The following is a 14,223-nucleotide window of genomic DNA, read 5'->3' as shown; positions in this document are numbered from 1 at the left end:
ATGATTGTCTTTTCAGACAGAGAAAGAGTCCTCAAAGCACTTTCCTTCATGGACTGCGTTGGCATTGCCCCGTTCTCTGGCAGCTTGTGTTGTGCAGGGTGAAGACAACAAATGCAACGTGGAGTCCTCCGTAAGCTTGAGAGCTTGCAACATGTTTTGCTTTGAAAATCTACGGCGCTGTCGCTTCGTCCTCACACCCATGATATCTGGAGGGACGCAATTGTCAAAACGTCTCGAACGCGTGACGCAGGAAACATGCAGCCACTCATATTAGCATCAAACGAAGCACAATAACAAACCTAAGAGCAGCACAACGCTGGAGTAGACCAGCATTTTACGAGAAAAATAAAGATTGTAATAGCATTAACGATGTCAATTGAAAATCCCAGGACTCGTTTCCTCCTGATGATGCAATGCAATGCAATGCCATGTACTACCGTCGCTATGCTGAGCCAGTACTGTGCCCTCGTGAGTGTATAAGAAGTGAAGGGCAGGACAAGCAGAGTATTCGTGAGACCTCTCCTCTCCTCCCGATTTTAAGCCTCCTTCCCGTGCATGCAGCTAGCGATACGCTTCCTCTTACAAATTAGAAATACACATAAAGAGAAAGACGACAAACATACAATCCATCCAATCTCTCACCTGGCTGGCTGGATCCGTCCTCACTTAGCTTTGCGGTCCCCATCCGGGGGCAGGCGCTCCCCCTCCTCCACCATGCCTATCGCCATTCAGTTCCTCCCTGCCGCCGCCGTTGGCGTACGACCGCGCGTGGGACTCCCAGATACTACCCGGGAGGGCCATGTGCGCAGGAGGCGGCCCGTCCGGCATGTACCCGAGCACCTGCCGGTCGTCGTGCTGCAGGGGCGCCTGTGACGGTGCGCGTATGCCGCCGGGAAGGGCCGGCGGACCGTTGTACTCGCCGCTCATGAGGATGCCGCCAAAGTCGCGGTGGCGGTCCTGGGGTGGCAGGTTCTTGCTGCCCATGTCGACCGGGCTCGGCTGCGCGCTGCCTCCTGCTGCCGGGTGGGGGAGGCTCGGGGCTGACGCGGTCACGGGGGTCCGGGACTGCGATGGGGGCATCTCTGGCTGGGGAGTGGGCGTGGACGTCTTTGTCGGGTTCTTTTCGTCGCTCTGTTTCTGCTTCTTGCGCGCGAGCGTCTCTTTGCGCTTGTTCACTGCTTGGCGCATAGAGCCGTTGGCCCATCGAGCTGTACAAGATGGGTTGTCAGTAAGCGGTCAAAGAAGCTCGAGAGAATAGGGGCACTGCGGCAAGCTTACCCTTCATGCTGGCGCTCATCTTTTCACTCTTGGTCATGCTCGCGTAGTCCTTCTCACTCAGGTCCTCTCCCTCAGCGGAAGAAGGCGCGGGCGTAGCGCGACCTGATCCCGGAGGCTTAGAATTACCCCGGCTATTCGTCGACGGCAGAGACCCTGGGCCACCTGGCAGGCTACCCATCGGAGGAAATGGGGGGCCATTCGGCATCATAGGTGGCATGGACATGGCACCGTGAGGAGAAGAGTTCACCGGGAATGAGAACTGTCCTGGGCCGGCTCCGGGCATCGAGTGGGGTTGGAGGGGCGCACCGCCGTAAATGTGTTGCTCGTAACCAGTCTGTCCGTGGAAGCTCGGGGGCGGCTGAAGCGGTGCGAGCGGAGCTTGGTGTCCGGAGTGAGAATAAGACTGGTGAGGCGGTGGAGGTCCGTTAGGCTGGGGGGTCGCATTCTGGCGGTTTCTGTTAATAATCTTGATCCTCGGCTGTTTCTTCCTGGGAGACTGGGGAGGTTCGATATGGGAAGGATGTTCGACAGGGGCGTTGGTGTGAGGGGCGGAGAAGGGGTTCTGGGCACCAACCGGGTGAGGCGGAGGTGCTTGCGCCGGTCCAAGCCGCACTGGAGCTGGTGCTAGTAGTTGGCCAGGACCGCCTCCCGTCACGTTGATGAAGGGATTGTTGGGTGGGGCGAGTACGGGAGCAGCTTGCTGATGCATGTATCCGTGGCCAGGTGGCCCATACGAGCTTCCATCGAGCTGAGAGGGTGCGAAGTTAGACGGCATGGAGGTAGGCTCTGGTTCTTGCTCCTTCTTGGCTCTGCGACCTCTCTTTGGCCTCGAATCAGCAAGCATGTCTTTGATCGGGTCAGCCAGTTCGGAGTAGTTCTTCCTTGGGCGGTGGCGGAAGGAGTAACTGCTCCCAACGGTGTGCATTGAGCTAGTTGACGACGAGGTAGACGGCCGGAAGTCCTCGGTGGGCGTGACGGTGTCGTCGTTCGTTGGAACACTGCTGCCCGCGCTGTAAAACGTGTTCGGAGGAATCTCAACCTGCGTGGCAGCAGCAGACTTGCGGCCGCGCTGCCTCTTGGGAGCTGGCAAAGACGCGTCGCCTCCTTGCAAAAACGCGGCTTCAGCGGGAGGCTGCTGCTGCTGGGCCCCATCGAAGGATGAAGCAAGGGTGTCTGCGGCGGCGGCGCGGCGGCGCTTGCGAGTTTGGGGTTGCTCTTCTTCCACGCCATACAACTCACGATCTCTCGCGGCTTCGGCATTGGCCAGGGCTTCCTGCTCGGCCCTCTCGGCCGCTTCCTTCTCAGCAGCCGCTCTGGCCGCGGCTTCACGCGCGGCCTTGGCTCCAGGTTTCGGACCCCTTCGCTTCTTCACCGGTTGGTCTGGCGGTGGTGCCTCGGGCACTTCAGGCTTTTGCGCCGGCGTGCTCTCTTCTACAGCAGCTGGAGCCTCATAATCGCTATCGAAATTCTCGGCGCCGGCATTCTTTCTGCGGCGGCGAGTCTGCTTCGGCTTTACAGGCTCCAAAGGAGTGGGGGCTCTGCTAGCTTCCTTGCTATCATCAGACAGGATACGCGGCTTTCGAGTTCGCTTGCCTGTGACGATGCCCACTGGGTCGTCTACCGCAGCCTCGGCGGCCCGCTGGCTAAGCTTCGGCCTGTTGCGGAGTCGGTTGTTCTGCAGGCCATCCCGTTGCCCGATGGGATCTTGCCTCCCGATCATGCTTGGCCGTGGGTCCCATTCGAAACCATATGCCTGTGCCGCAACCTGATCTTGATTCCTCTCGTAGACTTCAGGGTTGCTCTCTGGGTGCTTTAGCTTATTCTCGTCGATAAAGTTCGCACGGATGCCTTTGACCTCGAAATCTCTCTTTTCCACAGAAATGGCACCGTTCGTCTTGGCCATATCCCTGGCTTCTCGGGCCATTAGAGCAGCATCGTGAGCGCGGCGACGAACAGCGTTGTCTTCGTCTTCAGTGACGAGCTTCCGCTTCTTCCACTCGTCTTGCCAGGCACCCAGGGCATTGGCAGATGCCTCTAGGGCATTGAAGAGATCTTCAGTGGACATATTCTTGTGATCGTCGAGGACATTGACGAAGTCGGTAGGAGACCTGATGCGCGTAAACCTGTACTGTTTGCGTGTCTTGACTTTACGAATTGGCTCAATCACCGGCTCTGGTGATGCATTTCTGCTAGCAGGCAACGACTCAGCAGCCGGCGTTGGCATGTCCGACATAGGCGCAGGGGTTGGTGCATTGGACCCTGAGCCACCATCAAGCCGAGACTGCCCTTGCTCTTGGCTTCCTGAGTCCCGCTCCGGGGCTAAAGATTCGACATCGTCGGCAGGTTCGCCTGGATCCTCAGAGTTCTGGAGATTTGGGGTCTCCCCGGGGGTCGGAACACCATAGTCTTGAGCGACTTCAGGGTATGCATCTTGGGCATCAGTATATGGCGTGAGAAACGAGAAGTCCCGAGGAGTGTGAGCCCGCATCGGTCGAGGCTGCGCGATAGTCTGGACTGTAGCCGTGACACGTCGCTTGCGAGGCACCCGAGGCTCTCGAGGCTCTTGTTCAATACTCTGTCGAATCTTTGGGGGCCTTCCCGGTCTGCGCTTCTTAGGCGTCTCAGGGCTTTCAGGCGTTGGCACGGCGGACGCGACAGGATTGACATCGGTCTTGGCCTTTTCAGTCTTTCTGCTGGTGGACGATCTCCTTTCTGCTTGAGTGGGCAGTTGAGATGAGTCTTCTTCGGTTGCACTTGAGTTTCCGACTAAGCGGCCCAAGCGCCTCTGAAGATAGCTTATAGTCAGCGATTGCAACATAATCGAGGCAACAGCCCATTCACTGCCGACAAACTTACGCGGGTGCGAGGAAGTGACATCGGTGTCTCTTGATCGTTTTGAAGAGGCTCAGCTGCAGGTTCCTTCTGATCATCAGGTTCTGAGATCTTTGTCGGCTGCTCAGTCGGCTGCTCATCCACAACCGAGGAAATAGTATTTCTCAATTCTCTGGCGAGTGCTGAGTTTCCAAGAGGCCCATCAGGAGGCATGTCCTGAGTGGCGTCCGAATCAATTGATTCCTGAGAACTTGGTACTTTTAGGCCCTGTGACTGGTCTGGAAATGAAGGCAGCCATTTCAGTCCCAGAAGCCCCAGATTCTGGATCTTGAGAGGACTGAGCATCAAATCGAGAGTTATCAACCTCGGACACTGCGGAGAGGGCCGAAGTAAGTTGCTGGCCGAGATCTGGAAGACTAGGCACAGAATCCTGGTCCTCTTTGATCTTTTCTTTCTCCTTCGCATCTTCCTGACTGGGCTTGTTAACAGCTGGGAAAGTAAGGGCTTCTGAACTATTTGGCGCAGACCCATCCAAACAGGGCAAAGCTGGCTCTTCTTTTTCGGGAAAACTTGTTGAAGGTTCGTTTTCTTGTCCGATTGTTGTGGGTGACGCAACCTGGGTCCCAGTGAATGTTGACGGCTGAGCGTGCCTACTTTGAGATGGTGACTGGCCAGAAATATTGCTTGCAGTTTCTGAGCGTTGGCTACTCGAGGAGCCAGTCAATTGCATGGACAAAGGCGCGCCCACCTCGATAGTGTCTTTTAGCTCCGTATCGGAGGGCTGCTGATCGGGTGATTCGGCCGGCCTTGCGACGGGCGCAGAGATTGACTTTCTCTGCTGTGTCCTGCGGCGTTGGGGTTTGGGCGACACAGTCCGCTGCTTCTCGGGCCTGACCCGTTTGGTGACAGCAGTGGAGGGCGGCTGTGCCCCCTCCTCATCGTTGTGAGGGTCGACGGTGGACCGTCGCTTGCGGGCGCCGCGAGCGCCGGAGACGGTGATCTCAGTCCTGTCGTCCTGCAGCTCCTTGGGGGCCTGGTCCTCTTCGTTGTCGTCGTTCATTTGGGCATAATCAATACGTACCCGCTTCCGAAGTGAGTGGCCGCCCTTGACTTTGGCTTCATCCTGGTGAGCAGCACCGTCCGAGGGATACTCCAGGGTCCGGGCTCGCTTGCGGCCGGGCTCATGGCGGGGGTTCTCGGGGGTGGAGAAAGTGAACGAGTGATTAAGAGGCTGTTTGGGCACGCGGTCTGAGCGAGGAGCAGCCCGGTGGTCGTCGAGGCCCATGGCGTCAGAAGCGACTGACGGGAAGTCCGCAGAGGTGGGCGACGAGAGGTAAGGATGAGATGGGGTGTGGTGGTTGGCGGCTCTCACGCGACCTCGGCTGGAGGTTGGCGTGCGGGCGTTGATAGAGGAGACCTCGTCCCCGAAGTTGATGATGTTTGTGAGCGAGACAGGCGAGCTGCTATGCGCATGGTGGTTGCCCGAGGAAGAGGAGGGCCGTCCTGCTCGAGATGAGCCCCGAGGCCTGCCTGGGCCTCTCCTGGTACCGCGCTGTTGCTGAGACTGATGAGACTCCATTCGGGTCTGCATGCAGCCAATCAGACGGCCCCGCCCGGCGCAGAGAAAGGACAATAGGGAGAAAAGCCGGCCGCTGCTATTGAGACTGGATCAGATGCCAGAGGTCAGCCCGGCCCCGTTGCGTTTATTCCATCGACGTCCGGCCAGGGGAGCAGGCCAGGAGCAAGATGCAAATTTGCAGACGGTGCTTCAATGGGTGAGCACAATGGGGGCTGCGCAGGCCATGCTGAGTAGAGGAGTGTGTGGTGAGTAGGGTACGGTATTTACGTGTCAGATGAAAATAGCAGTTGAGATGACATGAGCAGCTTGGCTGGGCTGGGCCACTACCACCTTTCTGCCGCGCTGCAGCACTGCTACTGCGCTGCACTGCACTGCAATGCAGGCCAGAGCACCAGAGCACCACGCTCACTCACTCACTCCTCGCCCCTTTGGCCGGATACCCGAAACGGGGCTTTTCACGTACCTCTGAAATACCAGAAAATAGAAAATGGATTTCACACTGTAAGTCTCAATGGGCCGCCGTGCCGTGCAGGGGGTCGTCGAGGGCAGAAGGTGCCAATATCCCAATGCGAAACGCGAGGGCTGTCGCTGCTGGTGGCTCCTGATCAAGACGGCTTCGGAATTTTTGGAGCCTCTTCTTGTCATGGCCTGCAATAAGCCCCTAGGGCGCTTGGGCCACTCTGGGCTCTGGGTATGAGGAGGTACAAGCTACTATACCCAGTTCAACGGGTGAGAGAAGGTATCTTAATATTCGCCAATCATCTTTCAAGGACTCATGCTAGCCTCATGCTAGTCGTTCTGGGACTAGCGTCTCTTGCTTGCTTCTTCCCTCCCATTGTCCGGCCCCCTGTTGTTGCAGCTTGCAGCTGCTGATACTGGGGAAGAGGGTTGACGTAGCGGATCAGTGCGGGCGGGCATGTTGCGTTTGACGGGAAGCTCAACCACCACCAACAACACCACCACTTCCAACTAGCTACCACCGTCCACAACAACTTGCCAACATCGCCAGCTTGAGGCACAGCACTCGCAAACTGCAACTCGCCACCCAATCCCAGCTGACCCTTCTGCGAAGTCCTTTACTCTCTGCCACTGCCTGCCATTACCCGCGATAGCAACCCACAATGGCTAGCAAGCGCGGCACCAAGTCCTCCGCCGCCGACGAGCTCGACGAGCTGTTCGAGGGCATCGGCGACGATGCAGCAGCCCCCAAGAAGCCCGCGACCAAGGCTCCGGCAGCAGCAAAGCAGAAGCCAGGTGACGACATCCTGGCCGAGCTCGAGAGCGAGCTGGGAGACAAGGTCCCGTCACGGCCACACACCCCGCGCGTCCGGGATGCCTCAAGGCCCGCCAAGCGTGTCGGAACCCCTAACACAGACGCTGGCCGTCCGTCAACCGAAGAGCCCAAGTCCGCCCTCCCTCGAAAGTCAGGAGAGAGCACCCGATCGTTCCACGCGAGCTTCACCCCCAGCGCCACCTCCTCCGAGCTCCAGGACACCGAGAAGACCAAAGGCACTGTTGAGCAGCAGCAGACAACAGCAGCAGCGGGTGGCGGTTGGTGGGGCGGGATCCTGTCAACGGCTTCGGCTGCCATGAAACAGGCTGAGGCTGCCGTCACGCAGATCCAGCAGAACGAGGAGGCCAAGAAATGGGCTGACCAGGTGCGAGGCAACGTTGGTGCTCTCAGGGGTCTGGGTAAGTTGGGTTTCTATCGTTTGGTTCTACACAGTCCAAGAGAGAAAGGAAAGAGGAAAACAAGGAAATGCGTTATAATGCGAGCCGCCTCAAATAATCGAACCCTACATGCGCTCTCGCAGTTAAACCATCGGTGTGTCCGAAGGGATGACCTGATGGGCCTGCAGAGAGTGCTACGTCAGAAAAGACCAGGAGCAACCGATAGGACGATTACATGGGCGGCGCGTGTATCGATGGGTCATTTACATTGCTTCATATTGGGGTCAAGCTAGAAGGTGTTCGTGCTCGATGGGCTGGCCACCGTACACAGCGCTGAACGGCTCTCATCATCTCAAGCGGGATGGATGTCGGGTCCATGGGCTGGTATCCCAAACTGTCACCTCGAGCAACCGAACCATTCAGCCTCCAGTCTCAGTGGGTACTGAGATGTGGGCCAACCATGTGGTGCAGTCGACAGACCCGTATTCTGCCTCGATTCCACCGTTTCCACTGGCACGGCTACCTTAGCGCGATTGACCATGCAAGGCTGACACTTACATTCTAGGTGACGGTATTGCACACAGGGCGCTCCCTACCCTGACTGACATTATGAACACCCTCGCGCCTCCAATCTCCCAACACGAGCGGCTTCTCATCCACATCACCCACGATCTCGTCGGCTACCCGTCGCTCGACCCTATCATCTATGGTGTCTTCAGCCGTGTTATGGCACAGGTTGAGGGCGGTGACCTGATGGTGGTACAGCGCGGGCATGAAAACACCATCAGGTCCCCATCCAACGAGAAGAGCGGCTTCTTCTCTGGCGGCCACAGCACAGCCGGCTGGCGCGATGGCCCCTGGTGGCGGGACGTCGGCTCGCCACGTGATCTCGGCTTGATCAAGGGTCTGACTGAGGGCACGAAGCTCTGCCGCGCCAGCGCCGAGGCCTACTCCACTGAGTACTTCGCGGCGTCGGGCGGGATCGAAGGCGCCAGGGAGCGCGCCATCGAGCCCGTCAGCGAGACCAACCCGGTCCGCAGCTCTGACCTCTTCCTGTCCGTCCAGGCCATCGTCACCGACGAGGACAAGGAGCTCTTCGCGGGTGCCGCAGCGAGCGAAAAGGAGAAGGAGTCGTCGACCGTGGTCGAGGAGGGCAGCAACGACGCGCAGGTGTGCTTCGCGGTCTTCATCCTCGACCCCGTGCACGAGATCCAGTTCAGCGCCGTAAGCCAGGCCGTGCCGGCCCGGTGGGTCCGCTGGCTGGACGCCCCGACCCCGTTGACTCCCGCGAGCAGCAACGACGGCAGCGGCCGCGGCGAGGTGGAGAATGTGCCCGAGGAGATCAGGGACATCGTCGAGAGCGGCGGCGACCCGCGCGAGTGGGTGGCCGAGTGGGTCGAGGAGGTTCTCACGCTCTCCGTCGGCGTGGTGGCTCAGAGGTACGTCGCGCGGCGAATGGGAGTCGGTGAGGGTGGCATCGGCAAGGGGAAGAGGAGGATGGAGGAGGTCGTCGCGGAGGGCGGTGGTGAGGCTGCTCGGGCTGGTGTCATCTGATCATGCGGTGGTTGAACTGTGTGCATCATAACATCAAGACGGCCCTCCTCGAGTTGTGACAGTATTGGGTTGAAAGCATCATGATGTTGGAACCTAGTTATGAACACTAGGATTCAAGGTCTGCCATCATTGATGCGATAATATGGGGGTTTCACGGGAGTCTGGCACTGGGCCTCAGGATATTCCTACAGCACGTTTCAATCTCAAACGGTATGTTTATATGCAAAGTACAGTTAGAGTGACTCGAGCTCTCAGTGACGCCCGTGCCAAATGTTTACGCGGGCGAATACCTCTCAACAGCCTAGGGCTCGTGCTAGATGACCCGTGAATATGTTGTCCATAGCTGCAGTACGTTCATGAGTATTCCTGGTACTATTCTCAAGAACTTAATCTGGATCTCCTTTGTTTGCATTGCAGATGAAGGTCTACAGGTAAGTTGGAAATATGAAGCCATTAAGATGTTTCGAATTCCTCATCTTGCTCGTGACGCCTATGGGAATTTCAAGTACTAAGGTATTTTATAGTACAATAGAATCTAGCAAGACATGTTCACTACTCTGCGGAGTATAGGAGAATTTCCCCCGATGTAATCTCAAGAAATGGTGGGCTAGTCACGCACACACTCCAACATCTGGGATCCCTGCGAGGGTGAGATTGTAACAAAGAATTGTAGACTAAACCTATGCAAGTCCCGCCGTTGTCCGCAGTTATTCCGAATTTTCTCCCAAATATCAAATCCCCATCACGCCCGTGATGCGCGAGTCGATACCCTTGCTGCTCCCAAAAACGTTTTCAGAGGGCTAGATGTCTCGATAGGATAAACTCTCCTCTCCTCGTACTTCTGACGTGGCAATTGATAGAATACCCCCGTCGCTGGGGGTTGGTTTTGTTTTTGGCATGCGGGTGACTGCATATGTATGTACCCGGGCACGGTTGGTTGCATTCACTGCCCTGGTGGTCAAGACATCACCATAGGGCGGCGCTCGCCAAGATGTGTCAATCGAGGCTTGTATGGCCGATCGGGTCGATCGCCCTGGGCACGCCAGGGGTTGTCTGTTCAGCCAATCCATCCCCAGACATACTCCCAGAATTCCCATTGCGCTTGAAGCATTCCAAAATTGAACAGAAATGCTTTGCCAGCTATCCCTGAGTACATAAATCCTGACCCATCGCTGTCGTGGGCACATGTCCAATATGTTCGAGTGCTTGACCTCCCTAGCTACAATTCTGACAGAACTGGGAATATGTGAGCGTCATCATCTATTGGCAGGCTTCGCGGAATTCCTTGTTGAAATTTGGCTCTCAGACTCATGGGGTTCATACTCTCAAATGTGTCTATCGTGGAGAAAAATCGCAGATTCTACAGAGTGATTTTCCTACAGAACCAAATATTCCTCCGAATCTTTAAAACTACATACTGCCCGGACAATTTCAGAAATCCAGGGCGTTGTTAAAACTCATCGACACGGTCCAATATCCCAGCAATTCTCTCGTACTTCAATATTATTCACCGAAGCATAAAGCCGCTTCCGGGACATATCGCTGTTTGTCCCCCAGTCCTGCTGCTTCCGACCAAGCTCAGTGGACTTTATAGACGGTACGTCAGAGCTTCGAGGTGCCATTAGATGTAACAGAGTTAGATGTATTTCTGATGGATACTAAATTTGGAAATTATATACCTGGACAGACTCATGGCTGTCCATGCGATACCCATGCCCCAGCCCTTTAATGAACGCATAATTATATACTATGTGCTACAGTACTGTAAATTTAGAAAGATCTTTCAAGAATATCGTCCTGTTACACTTGCCTGACTAGGGTGAAGATCCTAGCAGGGGTTTATGACTTGAGGAAGACTTAAACCTAGACTGTGCCCTCTTGCGCCATTGCGGATAGCTTCGACGTGATATCTGCTTTTGCACTCGTCAATTCCACCCGATTACGTTTCACGTCACACTGATTCGACCTGTTATTCTCTATCTCCGGTTCCAACGGACTAAATGGCAGGTTTTTCTCGGGCATGGTCACACGAGCACGGGAACAGCCGATATGATTCCAACGCTCACTGTGATGCACCCATGGCCCTGGTCCAGGCCCCGGTCTTTAGGGGCGTCGCGAGTGTGCGGGCCAGAATGGTGAGCTCGACTGCACCCCGGCAAAGGACCGAATGGCCACCAGCACTCGCTGCGACTCAGCAAAGACGCTGGAGTTTCCTTTAGCCAAAAAGACAAGCTTTTGAACCGCGCGCGCAGCGACTTGGCCAAAATTAGGAATGAGTGGGGCCCCCAACTGGCCGCATTGCCTCCACAATTCCGACGTCCACTCTGCCTGCTTCGGCCATGCCCATTTTGATACTACGACTCTGGCTTATCTCCTTCGAGATATCTCGCACATCTGCCCCCGGCCAATGATGTGCCCGTGGATCAATGATGTGATGCCGCGACTTGCGAACCGCACCTCGCAGCCCAGGGGTGGGTGCAAGCATTGCGCGGCAGTGCCGAGGCAATGTCACCTGCTTTGGTTGCACCTGTGCCTCCCTCGACTGTCCGGCAGCGTTATATCTTAAATACAAGTCCAGTTATGTAGTCACGAATGGCTTTCACTTTGTTGCTCGTGGTTCGTCCTCCTGCAGAAACACCTTCTTTCCTCCTCCGCCCACATTCCGCACCCAGGATCAGTCCGCACTCTCGGTACGGACGGCTCGTTCTTCGCCATGGCGACTGAGATCCACCGGGTCGGGTCGGAAACCCCTCCTTCAAGTTCCTCCGAAAAGGACCGTATCGAAGAGAAGAACACCGTGATCTCTCAGGACGTCGAGGGGAACTTTGACGAAGAGAGCAAGCGGTTGGTTGCAGACCGGGCAGAAGCGACAGAGCTTACGCCTGTAGAGGCTTTCAAGTGGTACGTTGAAGGCGATCAGTCACCATGTATGCTCAGTGGCAGCCCACTACTTTCAGACTACAGAAATACTGACTTCTGTACCCAGTCCCAGAAGTCGCAGCCTGCGTGCCTAATACAGACGATCCCAGCCTCCCTTGCAATAGTGAGTGCTCTCTCCTGCCTCCCACAAAACCTGTCGCTGGCAAATTCACTGACCTTCTCTTAAGCTTTCCGTGCCTGGTTCCTGACCACTGTATTTGTTGTTGTCTTTGCGGGCGCAAATCAGTTCTTCGGTCTTCGGTATCCCTCGTTGTCCATCGGCTATGTCGTCGCCCAGCTTCTTGTCTTTCCCATCGGTCGGGCGTGGGAGATCCTCCCTCGATGGAGATTGCCCCTGGGCCCTCTTTCTTTCGACATCAACCCGGGCCGATTCAGCATCAAAGAGCACGCCCTCATCGTCATCTGTGTCAACATCAGTGCCAGCACAGCCTATGCGTCGGGCGCACTGGTCTCGATTATCAGCCCCGTCTACTGGGATCGTGACTACGGCGCGGGCTTCTCTTTCATCTTCCCCCTGACTACACAGATGCTGGGGTTTGGCCTCGCTGGCCTCTCACGTCGATGGCTCGTCTACCCGGCCGCTCTCATCTGGCCGTCCACGCTGTCCTCTGCTGTTCTTTTCCGTGCTCTGCACGAGCCGCAGGATAATTCGCCGGCAAACGGATGGACCATATCGCGATATCGATTCTTCTCGTACTTTACGGTCTTCGCTTTTGTACTCTTCTGGTTCCCTGACTATATCTGGACAAGCCTCAGCACATTTGCCTTCGTCACCTGGATCGCGCCGCACAACCAAAAGGTCAACACCATCTTCGGGATGAACTCTGGATTAGGTCTCTTGCCAATCAGCTTCGACTGGACGCAGATCAACTACGCCGGTTCACCCCTGATCACGCCGTTCTACATCACTTGCAACGCATTTGCGGTAGTGGTTCTCTTCTACCTGTTCCTGTCGCCAATACTGTACTATTCAAACGTATGGCAGAGTGCATACTTGCCGCTACTCTCCTCGAGCACCTTTGACAACACCGGCTCATCATACAACATCACACGGGTCGTCGACGACAATCTCAACTTTGTGCTGTCCAAGTACGAAGAGTACTCGCCAATGTACATCTCCATGTCTTATTCGCTGACGTACGCCCTGTCCTTTGCCGCCGTCACGGCTATCGTGGTGCACACGTACCTGTACAACGGCGCTGAGATCTGGGCCAAGTTCAAGAACTCGAGACACGGCGGGGAGGATATCCACAAAAGGCTTATGAACAACTATAAAGAGGTGCCGGACTGGTGGTACGCTATCTTAACCGTGGTGATCGTGGCGCTCGGCTGCGTGACAGTCAGCTACTGGGACACCGGCCTGCCAGTCTGGGGATTCATTGTGGTGTGCTTCGGCATGGGTGTAGTCCTGATCGTACCTGAAGGAATACTGGAAGGTACCACCAACCAGAGAGTGTAAGTTTGACCCCTGACACGTTTGAGGCTTATGGCGCTGACGAAGGATATCTCAGCTTCCTGAACATCATCGCCGAACTTATCGCCGGGTACGCATGGCCGGGTCGAGCTATTGCCAACATGTGCGTGAAATGTTACGGGTACAACAGTGTCAAGCATGGCATGGACTTTGCGCAGGATTTAAAGCTTGGCCAGTACATGAAGATCCCGCCTAGGGTCCTATTCGTTGGCCAGTTGTACTCGTCAGTTTTGGCGACTGCCACACAAACTGGAGGTCAGTCTTCGTACTTGGTCCAGCCTTTTGAGATGATTATATGCTGACAGATACCCAGTCCTGCGCTGGATGATCGGCAATATTCCCAAGCTCTGCCACAGCGACAACACACAGCGCTTCACCTGCGCCGGCGCCAAGGTCGTCTACAACGCCTCGCTGATCTGGGGCACGATCGGGCCGCAGCGCATGTTCCAGGTCGGACAGATATACCACGCGACAGTGTACTTCTTCATCATCGGGCCGGTCGTTACCGTGCTGGTCTACATGATCTACAGGCGGTATCCCAACAGCTGGGTGCGCTTCATCAACGTCCCCATCTTCTTCAACGCCGCTGGCAACATCCCGCCGGCCAACACGACGCAGTACAGCCTGTGGTTCATTTTCGGGTTCCTGTTCAACTACCTCATCCGGAAGAGGGCCTTCGCCTGGTGGAAGAGGTACAACTATCTCCTGCAGAGCGCTATGGACACAGGGACCGCCATCGCCACCATCGTTATTTTCTTCGCCTTGAGCTATCACAACGTGAAGCTTGAATGGTGGGGAAACACAGTTGGCTCGGACACGGACGATGCTAACTCTGTGCCATGGCTCACTGTGCCGGATGGCCAGATCTTTGGGAAAGCCCGAGGGCAATTTTGAT

The 14,223-nt window shown here is 56.1% G+C and overlaps 3 protein-coding genes across 3 annotated transcripts; 2 read left to right on the top strand and 1 right to left on the bottom strand.

Moving 5' to 3' along the window:
* Positions 1–666: 666 nt before the first annotated feature.
* INS49_002503 (uncharacterized protein) lies at positions 667–5,689 on the bottom strand (the record flags this gene model as incomplete). The annotated part of the gene is made up of 4 exons (XM_043163312.1): positions 667–1,208; positions 1,279–4,063; positions 4,135–4,482; positions 4,859–5,689. 4 exons carry the CDS (start codon positions 5,687–5,689, stop codon positions 667–669), a joined length of 4,506 nt encoding a protein of 1,501 aa, XP_043031818.1.
* A 1,121-nt stretch (positions 5,690–6,810) lies between these two features.
* Positions 6,811–8,914, top strand: INS49_002502 (uncharacterized protein; the record flags this gene model as incomplete). The annotated part of the gene is made up of 2 exons (XM_043163311.1): positions 6,811–7,381; positions 7,926–8,914. The coding sequence occupies 2 exons, from the start codon at positions 6,811–6,813 to the stop codon at positions 8,912–8,914; spliced, it is 1,560 nt and encodes a 519-aa protein (XP_043031817.1).
* A 2,713-nt stretch (positions 8,915–11,627) lies between these two features.
* On the top strand, positions 11,628–14,222 carry INS49_002501 (uncharacterized protein; the record flags this gene model as incomplete). Its single annotated transcript, XM_043163310.1, has 6 exons — positions 11,628–11,841; positions 11,901–11,957; positions 12,022–13,309; positions 13,366–13,398; positions 13,459–13,583; positions 13,642–14,222. 6 exons carry the CDS (start codon positions 11,628–11,630, stop codon positions 14,220–14,222), a joined length of 2,298 nt encoding a protein of 765 aa, XP_043031816.1.
* Position 14,223: the final 1 nt, after the last annotated feature.

Source organism: Diaporthe citri, assembly GCF_014595645.1.
Source record: "Diaporthe citri strain NFHF-8-4 chromosome Unknown scaffold_1, whole genome shotgun sequence".
NCBI classification, from domain to species: domain Eukaryota; kingdom Fungi; phylum Ascomycota; class Sordariomycetes; order Diaporthales; family Diaporthaceae; genus Diaporthe; species Diaporthe citri.
The sequence above is the reverse complement of the archived record's forward strand: the minus strand, read 5'-3'. Positions and strand labels throughout refer to the sequence as shown.